This window comes from Hippoglossus hippoglossus, chromosome 19, assembly GCF_009819705.1.
Source record: "Hippoglossus hippoglossus isolate fHipHip1 chromosome 19, fHipHip1.pri, whole genome shotgun sequence".
Classification (NCBI taxonomy): domain Eukaryota; kingdom Metazoa; phylum Chordata; class Actinopteri; order Pleuronectiformes; family Pleuronectidae; genus Hippoglossus; species Hippoglossus hippoglossus.
This window is the reverse complement of record NC_047169.1, coordinates 17,375,075-17,396,750: the sequence shown is the minus strand read 5'-3', so window position 1 is coordinate 17,396,750 and position 21,676 is coordinate 17,375,075. Positions and strand designations below refer to the sequence as shown.

The 21,676-nt window shown below is 38.4% G+C and overlaps 1 protein-coding gene across 1 annotated transcript in view; it reads right to left on the bottom strand.

The window, feature by feature from the left end:
• The window catches only part of myo15b (myosin XVB), a 51,351-nt gene extending 33,555 nt beyond the window's left edge, over nucleotides 1-17,796 (bottom strand). Inside the window, exons 1-18 of the mRNA XM_034571121.1 lie at nucleotides 17,737-17,796; nucleotides 15,635-15,694; nucleotides 15,454-15,511; nucleotides 15,224-15,348; nucleotides 14,677-14,772; nucleotides 14,354-14,589; nucleotides 12,700-12,869; nucleotides 8,661-8,733; nucleotides 8,375-8,557; nucleotides 8,153-8,262; nucleotides 6,639-6,706; nucleotides 6,278-6,347; nucleotides 5,180-5,212; nucleotides 4,934-5,014; nucleotides 4,460-4,563; nucleotides 4,082-4,321; nucleotides 2,103-2,181; nucleotides 1,724-1,852 (exon numbers count right to left, since the gene is read on the bottom strand). Of these exons, the coding sequence (XP_034427012.1) occupies nucleotides 1,724-1,852; nucleotides 2,103-2,181; nucleotides 4,082-4,321; nucleotides 4,460-4,563; nucleotides 4,934-5,014; nucleotides 5,180-5,212; nucleotides 6,278-6,347; nucleotides 6,639-6,706; nucleotides 8,153-8,262; nucleotides 8,375-8,557; nucleotides 8,661-8,733; nucleotides 12,700-12,869; nucleotides 14,354-14,589; nucleotides 14,677-14,772; nucleotides 15,224-15,348; nucleotides 15,454-15,511; nucleotides 15,635-15,637 (1,858 nt within the window). The 5' untranslated portion in view covers nucleotides 15,638-15,694; nucleotides 17,737-17,796. The remainder of the gene's footprint in view (nucleotides 1-1,723; nucleotides 1,853-2,102; nucleotides 2,182-4,081; nucleotides 4,322-4,459; nucleotides 4,564-4,933; nucleotides 5,015-5,179; nucleotides 5,213-6,277; nucleotides 6,348-6,638; nucleotides 6,707-8,152; nucleotides 8,263-8,374; nucleotides 8,558-8,660; nucleotides 8,734-12,699; nucleotides 12,870-14,353; nucleotides 14,590-14,676; nucleotides 14,773-15,223; nucleotides 15,349-15,453; nucleotides 15,512-15,634; nucleotides 15,695-17,736) is intronic.
• Nucleotides 17,797-21,676: the final 3,880 nt, after the last annotated feature.

The following is a 21,676-nucleotide window of genomic DNA, read 5'->3' as shown; positions in this document are numbered from 1 at the left end:
TCTTTGCTAATTTTATAGATAAATTTGTCCTGTTTAACACAATCAATGGGACTTTTAGTTGTTTCCCAGTGGCCGCTTAAAAAACTAGAGGACCTTTTTACCGACTTCTATATACTAAAACCATTGGACTTCGATCCAAATCAGACACGTCGGCCATTTTTAAACTGCCATTTCGCAGCTGAATTTTTAGCACAAAACACTATGTACAAGATTCAGCTATTTGTCTTCAACTTTTTGTTACAAATTCAGCTAATAAATCTTCAGCATATTATGAGGTGATGAAAAATACTGTCCAAGGAGACCAAGCATTCATAGAGCTGAGGCACCTCCTACTGACGAGCTTGAACACAGGGTTTAATATTTTTTTTTATATCAGAACTAATGGATGACTTAAACATTTGTTTTAAAATATGGGATAAACCATGAGTAAGAAGACTGTTTGATTTATACAGGAGTCTGACTGCTTCTTCTGATATGTCTATGAGGGGAAGTAGTAAGAACATGCAGAACAACTTCCCTCTACAACAAATTTACTCAAATTAAACCTATTAACATATTATGAATGACATCTTATTGCTTCACACGCAGTGCGTTACTTAACTTTATCTACTTGCTATAAATTCAGTTTTTCACCCACCTCCAGCTTGTTGCTTAAAATCAGTCTTCAGGTTGTAACTACAAATTCACTAACACAAGCAATTAACAATCAATACTGTATTTAATTTACACCTCATAATTATGTTGACATTATTCTGTTTAACTCTGCAATTCTATTTTTTTCATTTAGCTGCTTAGAGTGCACAACTCCTATGTTCTGTTAAATGTGCAATTTGTGCAGCTCGCTTGCATCTTTCCCACATGGAGACTATGGTTATATGTCAACATGTCATGTATTTTTAGATCTTTTACAGAAATGTAGAATGTATCTTCTCTACATGACTGAGTGATGACAATCTCCCTGTCTCATGACACCTTTAGTCAACCTGCAGACAAGACAGGAGTGCTCATACAATAGCTCTCATATGCACAGTTATGCTGTGGTACAGTAAGTGCAGTTGATGAGCCAGGTGGATGTGTCTTGCACATAGCTGGTGGCGGTTCTACACACCAGAGAAGGAATTTTAGCTTGCTGCATATCGCACAATATTGCAATGAACCAAGTGGTTACATTGTTACCAGAACCAGTGGAAAATATGCCAGTGTTATATCACCTATCACTTGTTTTTCAGCCATATACTTCCTCCTATGATTGCAGTCATCCAATCGTCGGGGTTATTCTTTCATATTGATTCAGTTCTTTATTTTAGTGACAGTGCAACCCACAGGTGACATAGCATTAATAGTGTCTTAATTGCCCTGCTGACACTGCTAAAAATAGAAAACTTTCCTTTCTGTATCTCTGAAAGCAGGAATTCAATCTCGAAACTCAGATTGTTCCTCTTTTACTCCTTGATGTCCTTTTCATTAATGAACACTTCCTGAAATACAGGGCAGGAAGCGAAGCCTTATATTAGGGCTAATTTGCTATTCTCATGCACGTTTGCTTATATATACACAGGTAGCATTCATCATCTTCGCAATGGTCATTTGCACATTTTTCTGAAGTTAGAAGAATTTGCTGAATCTGACATGTCATGTTCTCACAAACTCACATGGACACATGTAAGAGACATTTGGGACAAAAATACAAAAATGTTCTTGCATGAGGCCTATTGTTATTTACCATCAGGCTTAGGTGCTTTAGGTGGGGGTGATGGACGATCTAATGGCAAGGGAGGGGGCTGCGGTGTAGGTGGGCTGGGGAGGACCAGATGAGGCTTTGGGGTTTTGAATTCACCTTGGGGCTGAGTGCCTTCAGAACAGTGGGGGAGAGAGATGATGAGGAATGAGAAAAACAGAGACTGAAATTGGAAAAGTGTTATGTATAACATTTAAAAACACTATATTAGCTTTAAGACATTGAGACAGTCAATTAGAAATCTTAGCAGCATCCGCCTCCCCTGTATTTTAACGATTTATATTAATCTTCTGAATTACTAACACAGTATGCTTTCAATAAGAAACTGTGTATTAAAATGTTTTACTTTGTCAGCTCAACTCACCAATCTTTTGGAAGTAGTGTCTCTTGTCTGTAAAAGACGACAGGTTAACTGGATCCGTTGACTCCATTTTTCTCTCTGGCTGTGGTACAAATAAATACACAAACTCAGTAACATCACATTTTCACATTTAGGAAATTAAAGAATAAGGTTGCATTATTTCAAATAATAAAACCACACTTTCTGAGCTAAACTAACAATGAATGTATCATGCTAACATCCTTCAATCTTTGGGTTGTGGCAGCAGAAGGATGATCAAGATATCCCCCTCCCCACCCACATTTTCAGGCTTCTCCTAATGAGGTGTTAGCGACTAGATGGGATATGTCCTACAGCAAGCTTGGGTCTGCCAGACACTCAGCTGCAAACCATCCCAGTAAGCACTGTAGGTCACCATCTGATGAAGCCACCAGAACAACATTGCAATGGGGGCCCTGAACATGGCCCATTTGGAATCCATGTCCCCAGCCTCCATCGAGATGCAGGATAAATTCTTAAAGAGGGGAGTTTAAGACCTCACAGACAGTGGTCTCCGCCAGAAGTTCCCTGTTCACCCACACTAGTCATTTGGTTTTTACCAAGTCTGGCCAGCAGCCTTCTGAGCCCACCAATTTGATCCACCTCACCACCAGGTAGTGTTCAGTTGATAGCACCTTTCCTCTCTTCACCAATGCATCCAAGACATACAGCCGCAGATCTGATATTACGACCACAAAATTGATTGTTGATCACCAGCCTAAGGTTTTCTGGTACACTTATGAACCACCTTGTTTTTAAAGACACCAAATATGTATGGCCAATCAATCCATGGAGGCTGCTGTAACTCAGGAGGTAGAGCGGGATGTCTACTAATCAGAAAGCCCCCCCCATTCCGCTTCTTACTCAAGTGTTCTTGAGTAAGATACTGAGCCCTGAGTTGCTCCTGGCAGCTGTGCCAAAAGTGTATGAGTGATGTATGATACAGAAGTGCTGCACATAGATGCACTGTATGAATGTGTGCTTGAATGGTTAAGCTGCATAACTGTATTGTAAAGCGTTTTGATTGGTTATCAAGACCAGAAAAGGGCTATATAAATACAGACCATTTTGCATTTACATGACTAGCACAGAAGTCTGGTAACAAGACACCACTCAGGATATGATCAGGCAGGCCGTTCCTCTTAATTATGTCGCTCTACTTTCTCCATACTTGACCACATGAGCATTGAAGACCCCCAGCAGAACTAGAGTCCCCAGGCGGAATTGTCTCTGCTGTTTGGTGCATAAGTACAGATAACAGCAAGGGCCTTCACCTTAGCAACTAGGAGTCGCAAAGCATCAGGGAACCAAACTGTTGCTCTGGGTGTCGATCCTTCACTATTAGGAATGCTTATACTGTAATTTATTTGGAATTGTACCTGACACACACATCATCCTGCTGCTGGAAATAATCACTAGAGCACCAAACATGTATTAAACAAACACACTTTGTCCCCCTGTTTGAGTGACATTTCAAGGAAAGTGAAGGGAAGACAGAAGGTCCTGAAAGATGCACTGAAGTATTGTTTTTTACAGCATTAAAACAGTCTCATATTTTTTTACAAACTAATTTCAAGTTAGTATTTTATCAAGTCATGTAACTGGACACTGCTTTAATACCACAGATTTTTGCCTTTTCATGTGTCTTGACAGGAAGAAATATATTTCACTCATTAATACAGTGTCATGCGAAAAAAGCTGTGAAAACAAATTAGAACCAATAAACATACAACTTGTGCATAAAGATTGGACAAAACATAAATAATGCCCAAGGGAAAATTGTACCACTTCTGCAGCAAGAGGAAAAACAATGAAATAAATGTCGACACAAAAAAAAAGTTGGGAGGTTATAAACCTGAACATAAATAGAACAAAAATAAGTTGTAGAATAAAATGTTGAAAGGAAAGCAGTCAAAAAATCAGGAAGTGTAAGATAAAGATGTGTGAAAATATATATTACATACTTCTGGCTCAATTTGCCTATAGGTAGAGGTGCTTTTAGTTGTGGGTGTTTTGGACTGGACAGGTGGGGCTGAGTGAGCTTCACTGATCCGTTGATCAGACCGTCTGCTCCACATCCTCTCCTCCTTTTGCTCCTCCTCTTGCTTTCTCTCCTGCTCTTTCTGTCTCTGCATCTCTTTCTTCTGCTGCTCCTGTATCTGCTGTTGGGACAGACTCATTGCTTGCAAGGTCATTTGTTGGGCCTAAAGAAAGGGAAAAGAGAGGACAAGGAAATACAAGTTAGGGAGGCAAGAAAACGGTCAAGGGCCAAATGTAGTATTAAATAATTAACCATTATGCTGCAAAAAAAATTATTATATGCTATTGGTGCTTCTCCTCACCATGAGATATGCCTGCTGGTTGATGAGTGCCTGCTGTGCTGCTGCTGTCTGAACTGGGTCAATGACAGGAGGAGCAGGCATGGGAGCCTGAGGCATCATCATGGCTGTGTAGGGACAATTGTCAGATAGAAGTCGGCTACATTTAAATACATATCAAAGAAACACTTTATTTTATTCATTAATATTTTCACAAACAGACAATGACATCACATAGCATTCATTGAACCCACTGTTTGTTCATGTATCTCTAAGCTAGCGTTAGATATTATAATAGACCATTTTCTTAAATTTTTGTTTGTTGAGACTGCTTCTTCACATTAGGGTAGATAATGTGCATACAGTAAGTATATGTGCATACAGTAAGTACGCAATTATATTTTCTACAATTTACATAGTGTTAAGGTCCCTGTAAAATGTTTTATTTTCTCTGCATTTCTCATAAAACTGGATGAAAAGTTAATGTCAGGGGATTACCTGGCATGCTTGGCATGGCTGTCATGGTAGGCATCATAGGAGGTGCATAATAACTGGGCATTGAGGAGTTAACTGGCATTCCTGGAGAGAAACAACAGTTGACATAAAGTGTCATAAAGATTACAAAAATGTAAAGGTACTCAAATAATACTGAATATTCAAGACATGGGAAAATATCAGAGAACAGGACATGAAAAGTTTTATTTCGGGACAAAAAAACTTGGCATGCATGAGCTTTCTACGTACCCATAGGATAGCTTGGCATCGACATAGGAACACCTGAAATACAAGTAACCTTATTGCAATTTAAGTTACATTTCTTAATAAGTACACTTGGAACAGACAGGCAATGATATATTCAAATTCTGCTACCAGTTTTCTGATATTCTAGATTTCCATTTTTTACATACTCACTGTTAATATAATTTATTTACTCATGTGTCTGGGCATAAAATGGATGGATTACTCATTTACATTTTTAATAAAATCAAAGAAGCCCTTCATGTATCCTGTTTTACTGCTACTTCTATTATTTTCATTTGAAACCCATTGTACCCTGTATCTGTCTCCACTGTTGCTCTTCCTGATTAATATTGTTTTGTGCATCAAGTTTCTTATTTGAAATCAGTGTCTTAGTCAGATGGTGGTTTATGCTGTCCAGATTGCAAAGCCCTGCTGAATGTAAATTTGCTAAATATTAATAAACTAGACTTTACGTGACATTTATGCAATTATAGTTGTGTCTCATTTAAGGCTGAAACATTTCAGCAGAGAATTTGTCTTCTCTAATTATTCTTTGTGTGATAATGATATCTCTTTACACAATATATTGATGTGCATGAGAACATCTTTGAATCTTTAAATTTACCATTGTATGCTCTAGAGCTGCAACAACTAATCGATTTTAAATTTATTATAAAAATAGTTGGCAACTAATTTAGTAATCGATTAGTCTGGTTTGTTAGGATAATATACTATAATAAAAATAATAGCACACAGTGGCAATGTCACTGAGAGAGCATCCAGAATTATGAGTTATTAGTTTTGGTTTTATAGTGACCAGTAAGAATTTGTCCATATTTATAGTTATTAGTTGCAGCCCTAGTATGCTAACAAATTAAACACAAATCTTATTGCATAGACATAACTCAACATCCTGTGCCCTCACAAAATAAAAACATGTTCATTTTTTAAAGTATAATGCAAGTGATTGTTTTTTCAAACTGACCTTCTCAGGATGAAAATTGACATTTGAGAATGTTTATAATGCAATCATATGACTATGTGATTATGTATATGCACAGGATTTGGACTATATTGTGTTGATGACAGATCCATACATACCAGGATACATTGGTCCGATGCCTCCTCCTCCTCTCATCCTGTGGTTTAACATTGCTACTCTTTCCATATCCTATACACACACACACACACACACACACACACACACACACACACACACACACACACACACACACACACACACACACACAATTACGTAATACATTACATTGTGAGTGACAGAGCAGCCACAAAAGAAAGAAGCAACCCCATGACTTAACACTCCCAGTGAAGTATATATAGGGACCAGTGTACACACTGTGTACACCCCACAATATAAAACTGAAGTGTTTCTGATGAACAAGGAAACATCAATCACAGGTTAGTGTTATATAATAGAAATAAATATAATGAATTCACTGACTGGAGGTCCTTGGTCGAGGACAGGATCGAACAAGTCATCAACGTAGGCATCTATCTGTTGACCGTGCCCTGCAAACAGACAGCTTTACATTATGTACATATATATCTGTTTCACCTTCAGCCAAATTAGGTAAAATAGAATCATTTGGAAATGCACTGTGTGAACAAAATATAGAATCTTGAATATATTTCCATTACCAAACAGCACCCGTGTGTGTGTGTGTGTGTGTGTGTGTGTTGTCAGTTATTTTACGTTTAATTCTACAGTTGTATAATTAGATGTAAATCTTTATTAAAAAAATGTTATCTTAAAAAGACTGACAAGTTGACAAAGCACGGAAAAGTTGAAGAGGAGAACACAGAATATTTGGTCTTTTCTGCAAACAATAGCTCTTTTTAAACACATGAACATGTTGAAGAGGAGAATATTTAGTCAGAAAAATATTCATCTATCTTGAGGTTTTACACACTAGTGTTTACATATTAAATGTGTCGCACGTTCCATAGTTTTACTGCTACAGCTTTTGGTTAAATTGTTCTGTCCAAGTGTAGCCTATTCAAACAGAGTTTATTTCTTTTCCGTGAGAAGAGATGGTTTAGGAGATGCAACCGCACCACACGGTGCGCACTGAACTCAAGTCTGTGGATGCAGTTCATAAAAACGGGTGTGCGCCCCACTCACTAAGCCCAACCTGAACCAGAATATGAGTCTAAACATTTGTTTGAACCCTACCCGGCATATCCGGTCACGATGGGTCCCGTCAGGCTCAGGTCAAGTATCCACAGATGCTCAATTGAGGGTTCACCTGCAGTGCTGTGTTTTAAATGATCCAGCTTAGATAACTCTGTGGACCTTCCTTTTCTTTTCCCTTCACCCTCTCTTCTGTGTTTGACAATATTTATTTTGACTTCAAATCTGAGATCAAACTATTTTTTTACTTCAACTATGCGAGAGATTTCACTGAATGTGTAAGTGCATTCCATGCATTGTTTTTTTGTGGTATTTTATATTCACTGCTGGCACTACAAATTATAATGACTTTTCTTTTGAGTCCGATAGGAAGCAGTCTTCAAAAATGTATTCAATCATTCCTGGTGTCTTAAATGTTCTTTTCAGTTTCAGATGTGAACAAATCTGCAGTTTAAGAATGTGTGAGAGGGGATGGCAGAATTAGCAGGTTATCAGAGGAAGGTGACATTTTTAAGCACCAACTTAAAAGGGCAGTGCTACTGATAGCCTTGGACGCTGACCAGAAAATACAGCTTTTACGGAAAAGAAGAGAGAAGTTCGGCAGTGTTTGCAGTTCTTACAAAGAACAGAACCGATGATTTGGAATTGAAATGAAAAAAGTATCCAGTATACTGTTATGGCCCATGGAATGTTTGCAGTGCACCGTCTCAGGGATCTGTGTGGACCCTGGCAGAATTGGACAGATTTAATTGATGTGACATGAGCACATTTGGACCTCTGTGCCCTTGCATAAGCAGAAACCATAAATTAGCCACAACACCTACTTTCACGTGGATAATCTGATTCCCAGGGGCTTCTCTCATAAAGGGGAAGTCCAGGAGCTTGCACTGGCGGTGCCGGAGGGATTAGGTCATCTATATCTGTAGCCGGCATTCTGGAGAAAAATAGTGAGAGGGAGATGGAGGAGTTGGAAGGAGACACGGAGATGCTCACGTTGGTCATTCTGGATCGCCCCCAAAAAACGAATTGCTCTTTAACTGCTTCACCTGTCTCCGTGACTGCTGAACAGGTAGTCAGAGGTTGTAGAGGAGGCTGATTCTATTGGTTGCAGCACGTCAGCCTCTGCTCCAGCCAGCAGATCCATGACAAAATCTGAGCCAGCCAGATCTGACCAGCCTTCATCACTCAGCAGAGACACTGACCAGCCTTGTACTGCCTCCGACACGCCTCTATGACACACCAACAATACATAGAGCAAGGAAATCTGGGAGAATGTTCAAGCTTTAATAGAGACACTTGGAGTACCTTGGATGTTTGGCATTAGATGAGTACCTGAAATGAAGAAGCCACGCTGCTAGCTGCTCGCCAGTGGTCCATGACTCAACTTCAGTTGTCAGCTTCTCATCTGTAAAAATATCAGAGGATGGTAATTTTATGCCCAATGTTTGTATTTAACTTTTTGTCTGTTAGTTAGCTTTACTACGCAAAAACGTCTTAACATATGTCAAGAAGGGTTGAGATCGCTACGCCTGATCACTGTTAAAGACTCCTGTATTAGACATAATAGGGGACATGTCTGAGCATGTTTTCACTTATTTATGCATGTTTTACTCAGTCCATAGCAACACATAACAATACAGACTTCTGTTTCATATTAACCAGGTGATTTACATCCAAAAGAGTGTAATGATTTAATATTGAAAGTATGTATGATACTGATCTATAGGAGGATCTATATACTGAAAGTCAGGAAACACCCACACATACTGGAAAATAGGGAAGTACATTACTTACTGACTAGAAGACAGAGAAAAGGGGTTTAATATATTTTGTCAGTGTGTATGCGTATGACTATGTATATAAAATAGATGTTTTGTGAAAATCTTCTTGTTACTCATTTAGGTGCTTCATTAGTGGAATCAGGGTAGACACTTGGATGTAGGTAGTTAGAAGCCAGGCCAGTCTCCGCACCACTTGCTTAATCATTCTTAGAAACCCTATTTAAACAGAGAGCTTGAACAGCCATCCCTGTACTGGAGCGACACTGGGATCTAATACATCTGACCATAAAACTTGTATGAGCCAGTAAAGAGACCATTCAATTTTGGTGCAGATCCCAGAAAAAAGGGCCGATCCAAGAATTTAGTTTCCCTTTCTCTGCAATATTTCCTGCAAAATTGAATTAACATCACTCTCACAGCACACAGATTCTGAGTGACACGTACACAGACTAATGAGTAAACTTACTTGATTCTTGTTGTTCTGGGTTTGTACCCTCATGGTTGAATGCACTTATTGTAAATCGCTTTGGATAAAAGCGTCAGCTAAATGAAATGTAATGTAATAAGTATAAGACTTAGTGTGAGAGAGAGAACTATATTGCATGCCGCTGACTGTCAGCATGTACAGTAGCAACTTTATGGACATGTTGTGATAATTCTAAGTTTACTGGTAATGTATTTAATATAACTAAATTAATTTACTCTACTTAAGCTGTTATTTACTCAGTGTGCTAAAACCTTATAACCATATCATTTGTAAAGCTTATTCACTCTATTTAGGGTGGATTAAAATGATTTTTAAATACATCATGGAGAGGCCTGGAAATAATGGGATCAGAAGTATTTAAGTTCAAAGTTCAAGAATGAGTTCCAGCGAGCGAGGCAGCTCATAGCAACAGGTGGTACATATTTTTAAATGTAGCAACAGCAAAAAAATCAGTGTGGGCAGGAAAATGTGCATACAAATATTTTCATCATCGGTAAATGACAGGTTTGGGACTCCTGGCAGCTTCCAACAATGCAGCAGCATATAGTGTGGGCTACCTGACATTAAGATATAAACGTCTTGTTTAATCAATAATTTGACGACCAAGGGAAACGCTGAAAAAAGTTAGATATCAAAGTAAACTCCGAGCAGGATGAGCTAGCAACAGAGCTAGCCAAGCGAGCGGTCGAGCCAGGTGAGCTAAAGGAACCAGACAAAGTGAACAGTGAGCCTGCTCCGCTAAAAAAAGAGACTGTGTAGCCTTAATGTAGGAGCACAGCAAATCACTGAAACCTTATAGACATGGAAACAATTGTAAAGGAGAAAGGGAGTTTCGCCCCAAAATTGCAAAGAGTCTTCAGGAGATTAATAATGACATCAGCAAGATGAACAGCAGGATAAACGATGCCCAAAAACAGATAGTGGAAGTGGATGAACATATTCAAAGCATAGAGGATGCTACTTTTGGAGCTTCTGGAGCTATAAAAACAGTTTGAGACTTGACTGATGGAAAAAGAGGGAAGCTTGAGAAGGGAGAACATAAGGATTAGTGGTAAGAGGGAAGGGGCAGAGGAAAATGCACCGTCGATGATTGAATTGGTTGAACCCTCTCTGGGAGAAACTATCGCGCAGCCCTGTGAAGATCGAAAGAGCGCATATTTCCCATCCCCGAAAAGACCTGCCACCAAGATCTATTGTGATAAAGTTTCCAATTTTCAGCAATAAAGAAATAATCAAGACAGCGTGGCAGAAAAAAGGCTTCCTCTACGCGGGAAGGAGGTTGTTCTTAGACCATGATATACTGTATGCGCCGAAGAAGTTGAGAAAATGGATGGAATACACAGAGGCAAAAAAAATACTGAAAGAAATGAAAAAACTTTGGTTGTTCTACAAAGGACAAACGTGCGTCTACAACTCGGAGAAGGCGACTAAAGACATGGTGGTGAGAGGATTGCAAATAATGGTCGTCAAACCAGCAGAGAACTCGCTGCAGAGGAACAAACGTCTGTCCTGGCAAACTAGCCAAACTCAAGATGAGAAAGGCCCATTGGAGACAACTATGGGATGAAAGACAATAGCTGCAGACATAGGTTGTAACTGAGAAGAGACGCACACATTAAAGGTGACAATATGACTGTTTTCTTTAGGGTCATCATATTTAAAAATAATTGATGTAAGATACAGATCAATCTCTTTTTGTATGTTTAAAAATGCAGGACTTCAATAGTTAATTAGTGCAGTAGAACGTACAAGGGATATTCTCCGTCTTGTCCTATGTTCTAAAAAGATAAAGCATTTAGTTTAAAAAGGCATAGAGGTAATGATGTCTGATCTACTGAGCGGGCCAACTGGCTTTCACAGTACTGCCATACAAGCCAGTAGTCAGTCAGATTTTGATTGGTTGAATGGAAAACTGCTTTCAATACCCCAAGTGGCTGTACAAGTACTTCGCCGTGCCCTTTGGGTTAACAAATGCTCCAATTATCTGTCAGCCCCTTGTGAACGACATTCTTCAACATCACGGACGCGATAATAGCGGACATTTAGGCTGAAAAACATGGTGTAAATGTCAAATTTAAATGTCGGTGCTTACGGACACTTCGATGACACCATAGAAGTAGTATGGAGGCATTTTATGTTTTATTTCTGTAGATTTTTTACGTTTGAAGAATTGGTCACCATTTACTTCATTTGTATTGGATTTGGCTGCAACGCTGTTTACCCCTGAAACTTCAAAAGTGTTTTATGGATTATTTTCACTATTGGGGAACTATCCTCCTATGCTGCATTGAGATGGTCCAAAGGGGCACGCATTAAGTATTACATGATGCACCAGGATGATTGTTCTGCTTAACTGTTCAAATTATGCCAAAGTTGTCATGACGCTGAGCTCATTTATCTGAAGAGCTTTTGGATTTTGGTCAAACACTTTTGAAGGTGGACATTTTCATTGTATTTTTGTGTTTGGATTTGGCATGTGTTTAGTTGTTCTATTCTGAGTCCAAAATGCGAGACAACGCAAATTAGCAGCCCAATAATAGATACAACAATTTGGAAGAGCCAAGCTGCTATTAGCTTTGGGTTTTTGAAGGTGGGTCTAATTAGGACGAAGGCGCTTACCCTGCCATAAATAGAAGGAAATGGTCTAATCAAGTTGGTCAAAGAAGGATCTAGGGATAAATAGTGGTAAAATCTAGAAAGGTACAAGAATTTTGACTGAGTCAGAGGTGACAAATGTGCCAGTGCTTGCTTAATCTGATTTAACAAAGTGGTAAAAAAAAAATTTAAATAGATTTTTGTATTTCCTTGTGACTGAGATGCCCAGATAGGAGAACTTTTATTTTCAATTTTGAAAGGCAGATTTGTGAGGTCTAAGGTTTGTGCTACATTTTTAATGGTAAAGAGCTTCCTTTTTGGTAAGATATAATTTGAATTGCGAGAACCAACCGAACTGACTGAGCAGCGACAGAACAGAGGGAAGTGGAGTACTTGGCTGTGAAACAAAAAGCAAAAGGTTCTTGCTTTTGTTGAAGTTATGTGACTGTCTGGCATTCGGATCGGATAAATATTTAGTTCGTTTTTTTGTAGAATTTGACAGTCTCACCATTGAAGGTTTGAACATCCACCTGCATTGTGCCCTTCCTCTGGCTGGCCATCCACTCTAGCTGGGTGGGTGGGTAGATGCGCGAAGTGGGAGCTGGTAGCTGCAGACTTGTCAGCATTTTGTGCTGGCACAGCGAACGGTACTCCCTTGGACCATGGTCTGACACATACCTACAAGAGAAATACTGAGTTATGACAGATTAAGTGGTGTTTTTTAGACAGGAAATAATGAATTTCACCATAGGCTTTTGGCTGTACATATACACTGCGCTTTCCCATTTATAAATTTTGGATGTTTTCATTTATCCAAGGCAGTTTTTTTCCTGACGGCTTAGACCGAACCTTCACAGGTGCAATAATATATAATGAAGACAGGCAGATTGAGGTAAATTGGTTGGCCAGATCATTGGAAATATAACAGTCAGACAGGTGGTGGCTTTAGTGATCAAATAAAGCGCAGAACTTTGAGACACTATGCTCATTAAAAATGCAAGTACATATATATTTGTGATCTGATACGGTCATATCCAGAGTTTTCACAACTGGTATTTTAACACCAAGGGTAAAAAAGAGGTCCAGTGTATAACCTCTATTATGAGTTTGTCCTAAATCAACAGTGTGCACATTAGTGGAGTCATCTACATGGAAATTAAAATCACCACACAGGACAACTCTGTCATAATTTCAAACAAGCGTAGATAAAAACTCAGGAAGTTCTGTGAAAAAAGTTGCCAGGCGGTTTTGGGGGACGATAAATAGTAGCAAATAAAATCGGGTTGGAAGCATCGAGTTTAAAAGTAATTCGCTTCAAACGAAGAAAATTCATCATAATGTACCTGATGACATTTGTAAGTCTTCTTAAAAACACTCACCCGACCACTACCCATACCACTGAGTCTGGTTTGGTTAAAACAATCACAAGTACAAGGGACACAGTGCAAATTAGTTTTCAACAAAGATTCAGTTAGAAACATCAAATCCAAGTTTGCTGATGAAATAAAATTATTTAAAATTAAAGTCTTATTTGATAGAGATCTTATATTAAAAAGTGCCATTTTAAGAATATTTGTGCCGGGAGGTAAAATCTGTGCATTCACCCGAATATTTAAAAGATTATAAAAATTTCTCTATGATTTTTTTTGCTTTGACAGACCTGTGTGGAGGGGGTGTGTCGCTGGGAGAGGGCCTGAGGGAGGGCTGGTTACAGGCCGAGGGGTGAACTGTACAAAGCCGGGCCGTGAAGAGGGGGCATGACGTCGAGAGCGATGGTTATGGACAGTGTCATTTGCAACAGCCTGGTTTTTATCCTCCTGGTGCTGGCTATTTTGGTCGACTTTATAGGATTTATGTCTTTTGTTTCTCTTGTTCTTGAAAATTCCAAAAGTAAATCATCTACTCAAAAATAAATTAATTGACCCAGAAAAACAAAGATGTGCCATGCCCAAGCCCAGTCACTACAAATCTGTGTCTTCCTATCTCTTTCACCAGGCCTGACTGTACCAAGGTTTCTAACATCCATAGGCCCTCAAACATTTATTTCCGGGGCGTAATAAGATAGTGCTCAATTAGGCTAGTCAATAAAGTGTACAATACACTTTGCACAAATCCCAATTATTTTATTAGCAATAAAGGGCTAGCCAAAGTGTAGCACCTACTTGAGAAGGGGTTTGTCCAGTGTGGGTGATGGGACAAAGGCACTGAGGCAGCAGGCCAGCAGTAGCCAGCCCCTCATAATGTCCTGCTCCTCTTGCAGGCCCGATGTGTGGTGAGCTAGCTGAGCCAGGATCTCATCCCTCAAAGCTGGTCGGCTCTGCCCCTTCTCAACGATGTAGTTACCCAGCATCTGCTCCTGCCAGCTGCTGAGGTCTGACTCCCCTGTAAACCGTAAGATCTGAGGAGAAAAGGAATGAAAATCATGAGTTGACTGCGACAAACTCTAATTTGATGTAACCTAAGTCATTAAAACACTACAATATACCAGTTTGTAAATTTCCAGGGCAGTTTTTGCATCTTCTGGCTCCAAAGAGGTGAGTGGCCTTTGAAGGGAGTATCCCTGAAGCTGGCACCATGTATCCTGTGAAACATGAAGGCATGAAATAAAATCTTTGTCATCCACTTAAAAATAATACAGTCATTGCAACATATTTTAACCTAGGAATGAGTCTGATAGAGCCAAGCAAATGTATGTCGGTATAAAATGGTCCCCCATGATTTAAAGACAAGTCATCCTTTTCCTTAAGAAAAGAAGATTATTTTTCTCCAGTTTGTGAAGTTCTATGCATTTCTTCCTTGGTTTAAGTCATGAAACTGTTATACAAGAATAAATACTTCAAATTCCTGATAGATCACTGCAAAACTATTATGCTAAAATTGTATGAGAAATAATACTCTCTATTAAGTTAAACACAGACAAGTTTGGGGACTTCTGGGGCCTGGATATATATATATATATATATGCAGTGTGTGTTTACAGTCTAGAGAACCAGGACGGCATTGATGTATGTGCATGCTCCAGTAATACTCACCTTTAATATGGACTTGGCATAGCGAGAGAATGGATATCTGTCTATATCCAGAGGCAGGGTGAGCTTGTGTTCTGCCTTCACCTGTGGAGGTGCAACCTCTATTACCCGTAGCAAATGCTGCAACCCTGGTGAAAGATGATGGAAGTAGAATCAAGAAGGACAGAGCCCTATATATGTGCAGTCTGTAGTCTTAATACACTCAGTCCTCCAGTTGAGTTTATAAAGCTGACCTGCAGCACTGAAGAGTCTGGCTGACAGCTCAGCAGGGATCTCCAACTTGCCCACATCCTAACAATGGTTATCAGTAGAGAAACAGGCTTAGTTCTTTTTCACAGGTTAAAATCTGTATTTGTTTTCACTGTTACTGGTCTCCATGGTGATAGCATTAGATCACTTAGTTTGTTGTCTTACCATTCCTGCAAAGACAGACTCTGTCTTTGTGACAGTTTCTTTGTTCCCCTTGTGAAATTCCTGAAATGAAAGACATACAAAGCCAGTCAATGTAACATCTTGTCCTTGTGTGTTAAGTATAATTGTATCTCATAATCTAGAAGTTATGTTCAAGGCTTAGTGTGTAGAATTCAGTGACATCTAGTGGTGAAGTTGTGGTACCTGTGGTAGCCTTCAGTTGTCATAAAAGGTGTTTAGTTGGTCCGGTTTGGGCTACTGTAACAAACATGGTGGCCTCCATCGAGAGACCCGCTTCCGATGTAAATATAACAATATAACAACAATTCGTACAATTTAGATATTTACACTAGTGAAAACTCACTAGGATTATTTCATCCCCCAGGCCATAAGACTTTTAAACTCCTCCAATCTGTCATAATTCCACTAACTCTGCACCTTAGCATATTTGCACTATTGCACACACTTGCACTATTGTTTTTCTTTTTTTCTTTAGGTGTATATATATATTTTAGATATATATATTTTATTTTCTATTTTAAATTTTGATATTCTATTTTATCTTATTTTACTCAATATTTTTTCTGCTTGTAATATTCGGAGCATTGCTATAAGAGAGCCTGTGATCCAAGCATTTCATTGCCAGCGACTGCTTAATGTAATTGTTGTGCATATGACAATAAACTCTTGAATCTTGAATCTTATATTTCATTTATGCCATAGATCCCTTTCACCTAAATCTTACACTTTGGACTGTTAATGCTTAATTTAGCATCCTTAACCTCAAGCTGTTTGTAGAACCACTGTGTATTCCTCAGTCCTCAGGTGAATTATTAGCTTGTTATCCAGGTACATCATAGAATTCAATCCTTCTTCATATTCCCATGAGGTGTTTATTATTTAACATCCTGTTATATACTTCTGCAACACACTTGGTCTTGCTGCCCTGCTCATATAATTGGCCAAACAACTCTAAAAATCCAGAAGGTTTGGTTTTCTTCAGAAGGTAGTAAAGTATTACTTCAATAAAGCACAGCAGTATCACTCCAATATGATTGAAGAAAAACCTCTCCTTTCTAGTTTACATTTTTAGATTTATATTCCATTGTTCCAGATTCCAGATTTAACTTGGTGTACACACATATTTAAGTGCAAATATTCCTCTTTTATCATGGCTTAATTTCACTAATTTCAAAGTTATCAAGTAACTCACAACTGTTTTCTACAAATACACAGGCAGCCCAACCCTGCCCTAGCACCACATGAGATTTACAATGACTGCCCTTCCCAAAGCAAATAAGTGTATCATAAATCATAGCAGGAAATTTCTTGATTATCGAAGTGATTTAATTTTAAAGAACTATGTTATCTGACATTAATCATAGGAAAATAATACAACAAAATGAACAAGAAAGAAAAGATAACAATTTTATGAATATATCAACCTAGCTGAAATAACCCAGTTGATATAATCAGTTATTCTCTTATTTATTTTGTATTGCTCCTCCAGAGCTTTAGAAGACACTGTACAACTAATAAGTAACTTGATATTTGTGTGTAACATTGGTCACATGTTTTAAACTTAAGTAAATATTATGCATTACTGCTTTTTATTGATTGGAATTACTTACTGGTAAGTGCACCAATTTACAAGTATCTTCCTTTTCTCCAAAACCCCCAAAAAAATCACCTAATCTTTTCTATAGGAACACTCCTTAGAATTGTTTGACACATTTCCTTGGAAATTATTAGGAAAATTGTGAGTTACGTAGATCTCTGAACAAGAGTGCAATGAAATCAAAATTAAAATTCATGTCACAGAAAAGGTGAAAATGAATCATTTACATAAAAACATGTGCTTATATTGTATCAGAAGGTACTGTAAGATCTGTAAAACTCCAAAATGAATCTTGTCTTTTAAACTTAATTCTAAGGTTAAGATTATGAACAAGTCAACAGCTGCCTTACGCAGTCTGTGAGTAGACACCTCATAGCACCACTTTTCATGGTCAAAGCCTCGTAAAACAACAACAGCATGATAAGAAGAAAAATAATAATTGTAAGTTTAGAGAGAATAAGAAAAATAGATTAAACCCAAGCAGTACCTGATAGAAGAATCTTTAGGTTGATTAAAGTTTCCTCTGTAACTATCCCCTGGGTTTGCACTATTTTAGGAAAAAGAAGCCTCCTGTTATAGCTAGAACTAGAAGTCTAAGGAACGGGTTACAGAAGGTGGAACAAGAGATTTAGTGTTGTTTCAAATTTCACTGAGAGAGGTTGAAGTCCATGTCCAGAGTGTGTAAGCAGGGCGTGTGTGTGTCTCTGTCAAAACGACATGACTAATGCAAGATAAGAAAGTTGGTTAAAGGAAAGGGATGAGATTTCTTATAATAATAATTAATACAAATGTATAATAAAAAACAGAAATTAACAATAATCACTGTATAGATTCCATTATGAGGTGAAAAAAGCAATCTCAGAGACAATTAAAAAAGAAAGGTGACCAAATGTACTTTTTGGCCAAAGGTTGTTGATTGTTAGAGCAAAGGTTTACAGCACAATAAACTAAGCAAACATGAGGTTGCCAGGAAACCCAATCAGGGACTTTGCTGGGCAACATCTCTCTTTACCATTTACCTTCCTCCAATGACGTCTCTTAATGGTGTCTCTTGTTACCAGTATAACCGCCCAGAACTGGGTGAAGGACTGCTTCAGACGCTTGTAGTACTTCCTAGATGAAGGGAGGGGGTGGCAACACAAAGTGTTCAATGTTAGTATATCACTCTCTGACCTCATTTTAGGCTTCAGGTGAAACGTAACTCCTTCTCAGCTCTAATTTCTGCCTCATCTTTAGGTTTTCTATTCTTCTCTAATTCACTTCTTCATCACCATTAATTGAATATAACATTTATAATTGTGTTTTTATTGCTGCTCATTGTTAGGATTTTAATAATATAATTAGACACTATAGCCCCGAAAAGGATCGATTTTACACGCACCATGTTTGTACCTTAACAGAAAGAATTAATGTTTTGTTATGTGTTAGGACTGTAATCCGTGGCATACAATACACTGTACTTAAACAGTATTCCTTTAGCTTTATTCAACATCACACATACATGAATGCACTGTGCTCATTAAGACACTGTGACCTATGCCTTAGAAAGAAATCAAGCAGCTGCCCCAGCTTCTGAAGGCCAGATAGGAAAGGTGTTGTCTTGTCTGATAAATACGCATGCTTACGCACACAGAACATACAGCCGATAAAGCAGAAACACAATGTTTCTCACTCCAATGAACAACAACACTGTATCTGCAAAACTACTGAAGACTCACAAAGCTTCAGCCGGATAAAGGCTTGTTTTTAATACACAAAACCAAACACTGTCAGAATGTGAAGATTTGCCCAGTTACTATCAAAGGAGGGACGAACCTGGGAGCGGCTCCTCATCATTGGTGGATTCCAGTTCCAAGATGCTGGGACCACGCCTTCTACCTACTATTATAAATATTACCTGTCGTCCGTTCGGGGCGACTCTTGACTACCCCGTGCTACTAGAAAGCCGAGGCTGTGTATTGAGTGCCCATAGCTATGTGCACATAGCTATGCTGTACCTTTTCATTGCTTCTGAATAAATACTTTTTGAACCAAACAGAGACCGACTCTTCTCATACCTCGGGATAAAAGAACACGACATCATTTGAAATTAAGAATTGTGTTCTCATTACACTACACTCATGACACTAGGTGGAAATAACTAAGTAACAAGTTTTTGTCATTCAGACATTCTACTTTTCTTGCCCTCTGGCTATTATACACACATACATCACAGTCACATTAAGTGATTTAAAAAAACAAGTTTTAAAGAAGGTGGTTCAAATCAGTTGAGAACTGGCTTCCTATATGTCAAAACTGATTCGCTGCTCTCAGTTTGTCTTGGATAGGTCTGCTTAAAATCCAAATCCAAAGATAGGATGGGGCCCATTACACCAAATTTGCATCACGCAAGCTAGAATCTGGAACATGGTCTTTTCCTCACTTGTTTCACAAACCAAACAAGATTTTTTTTTAAACTGTTTCACCTCTGACTACAGACAGATGGTTAAATCGTCAGAGGTAGGCTACGCTGTGGTCCACTTGTAATTATAATTGACAATGATGTCACAGTGTGCTGACATTTGGTTTTATTAAGTTCAGACTCAAATAATTTTCTACTTTGTTAAAATACTTTTTGTGTTTTTTTTATTTGACCAGTTTTTTCTAACTAAAATCCTTGTTTTCTTTAGTGTCACAGCTCATGCAAAGACTAAAATAACGACTCTCAGGTGGGGCAATTCAGAAACTAAAAATTAAATACAGGCTAAACAGGCTTACAGCTGGTCCAGGAAAACAGGGCTAGTGGGTTGTATGGCAGGTCTATGAAAGCCATGTGAGAGCCAAGCTCAGTAGATAAGACATCACTACCTCTAAGCCTTTAAAAGAAAAAACTAAACTACACACCTACACTTATAGGCAGCACAGTCAAAAGCTTACCTATTTAAGAAACTACATCAAATGTGGTTGCGATAAAATAATATAAAAGGAATAAAGGACTTCCAACGACACAGTGGTACCAGAGTTACAAATCGGATGTTATAAAAATAAGTTTTGAGCAGTGTTTTGAAGCTAGGTAATGAGTTGGCGAGCTTAATCTCGTCAGGCAGGGAGTTCCAGAGCCTCTGGGCCCTGACAGAGAAAGCCCAGTCACCCTGACTAGTCAGCCTTGACCTAGGGACCACTAACAAAGACAAGTTGCGACTGGGATTGTAGGGAGTCAGAGCTGCGAAATGTAACAAGTGGCCAGCCCATGCTGAGCTTCGAAAGTTGTTAAAAGAACCTTCAAATCAATCCTAAAAATGCAAAATCATTACTTATCTTCCAAAAGTTTTTTTGTCTTTAGTGTGACCGCCCCCATTAAACAGTGGTCGGACAAAGACTCTTTGTCTTTACTTTTACCTTACTTCTACTACTTTCCTGCGAGAGATCCTATTTTTCTTTAAGCCAAATCAACAGCCAGCTAATCAGAAGACCAGTGCATCATATACTCATTTTTGTTATACTTTTAAATAACTTTTACAATTAAAATAAAATTCTTGTTTAAATATTTTGGAAATTTAACGTCGTATGACCATCACCAATTTTTCCCAGTATTTCTATAACGAAGTTAAGCTTATTCTTATCAATTCATAAATTACCAGTAACGTTATTACAGCAGAATCCATTTTATCACATAATCTGCCACAATCACCCAAATAGTCACCTTTCAAGTTCATTGCTAGATATCAAGATGTTTCATTTATTCCATTTTGTATTTTCTTTGCATTATGATCCGTGTAAACATTCCCTTAGTAGATAGTCAATAAATCTCATATATTTGTATCTGGTTGTTGCATTTGTGTCTTTTTAAGAGAACAAGATACATTGAATCAAAAATTCATGACTTCATGATCTGACATTTATATAGGAGCTGGTGCCCCAGTAATGCGTAATACATTTTTGTTCAATAAATACATTTAGTTAATGGAACTTTCTCACTGACCCTTTGGATGTTTCAAACCTGTGTGAAAAGTCTGTGTTTATTTTAAACACAGCCTTATAATTTCTGGGGGTGAAATTCCCTTTGGTGGAGTTGTCGCAACCATTCTAACTCCCTGATCCTGCCACAGAGGCATGGTTAAACCCCTAGAAGGAATTTTTATTGGTAATGAAACTTTCTACACTCCCTTCTCTCTCCAAGCAGTACCCAAGGTCAGGTTATAGATAAAGGGCCAACCAACAGTAAATTGTAGTGTCTACGCTCGGGGACTTCCATATCTAACTCAGATGCGCCAGACAGATAGACACCAACTTCAACTCTCACCAACTCTAACTCTTTTGCGTATTTCACCAGTGGCAAGACGTAAGGACACAACGTGATTTAGGAATGCATATTTAGACTTAACAATCCAATAGGATGCAAACACCTACATGTAACATAGAGAGTGACAGCAATTCTAGCCATTCAT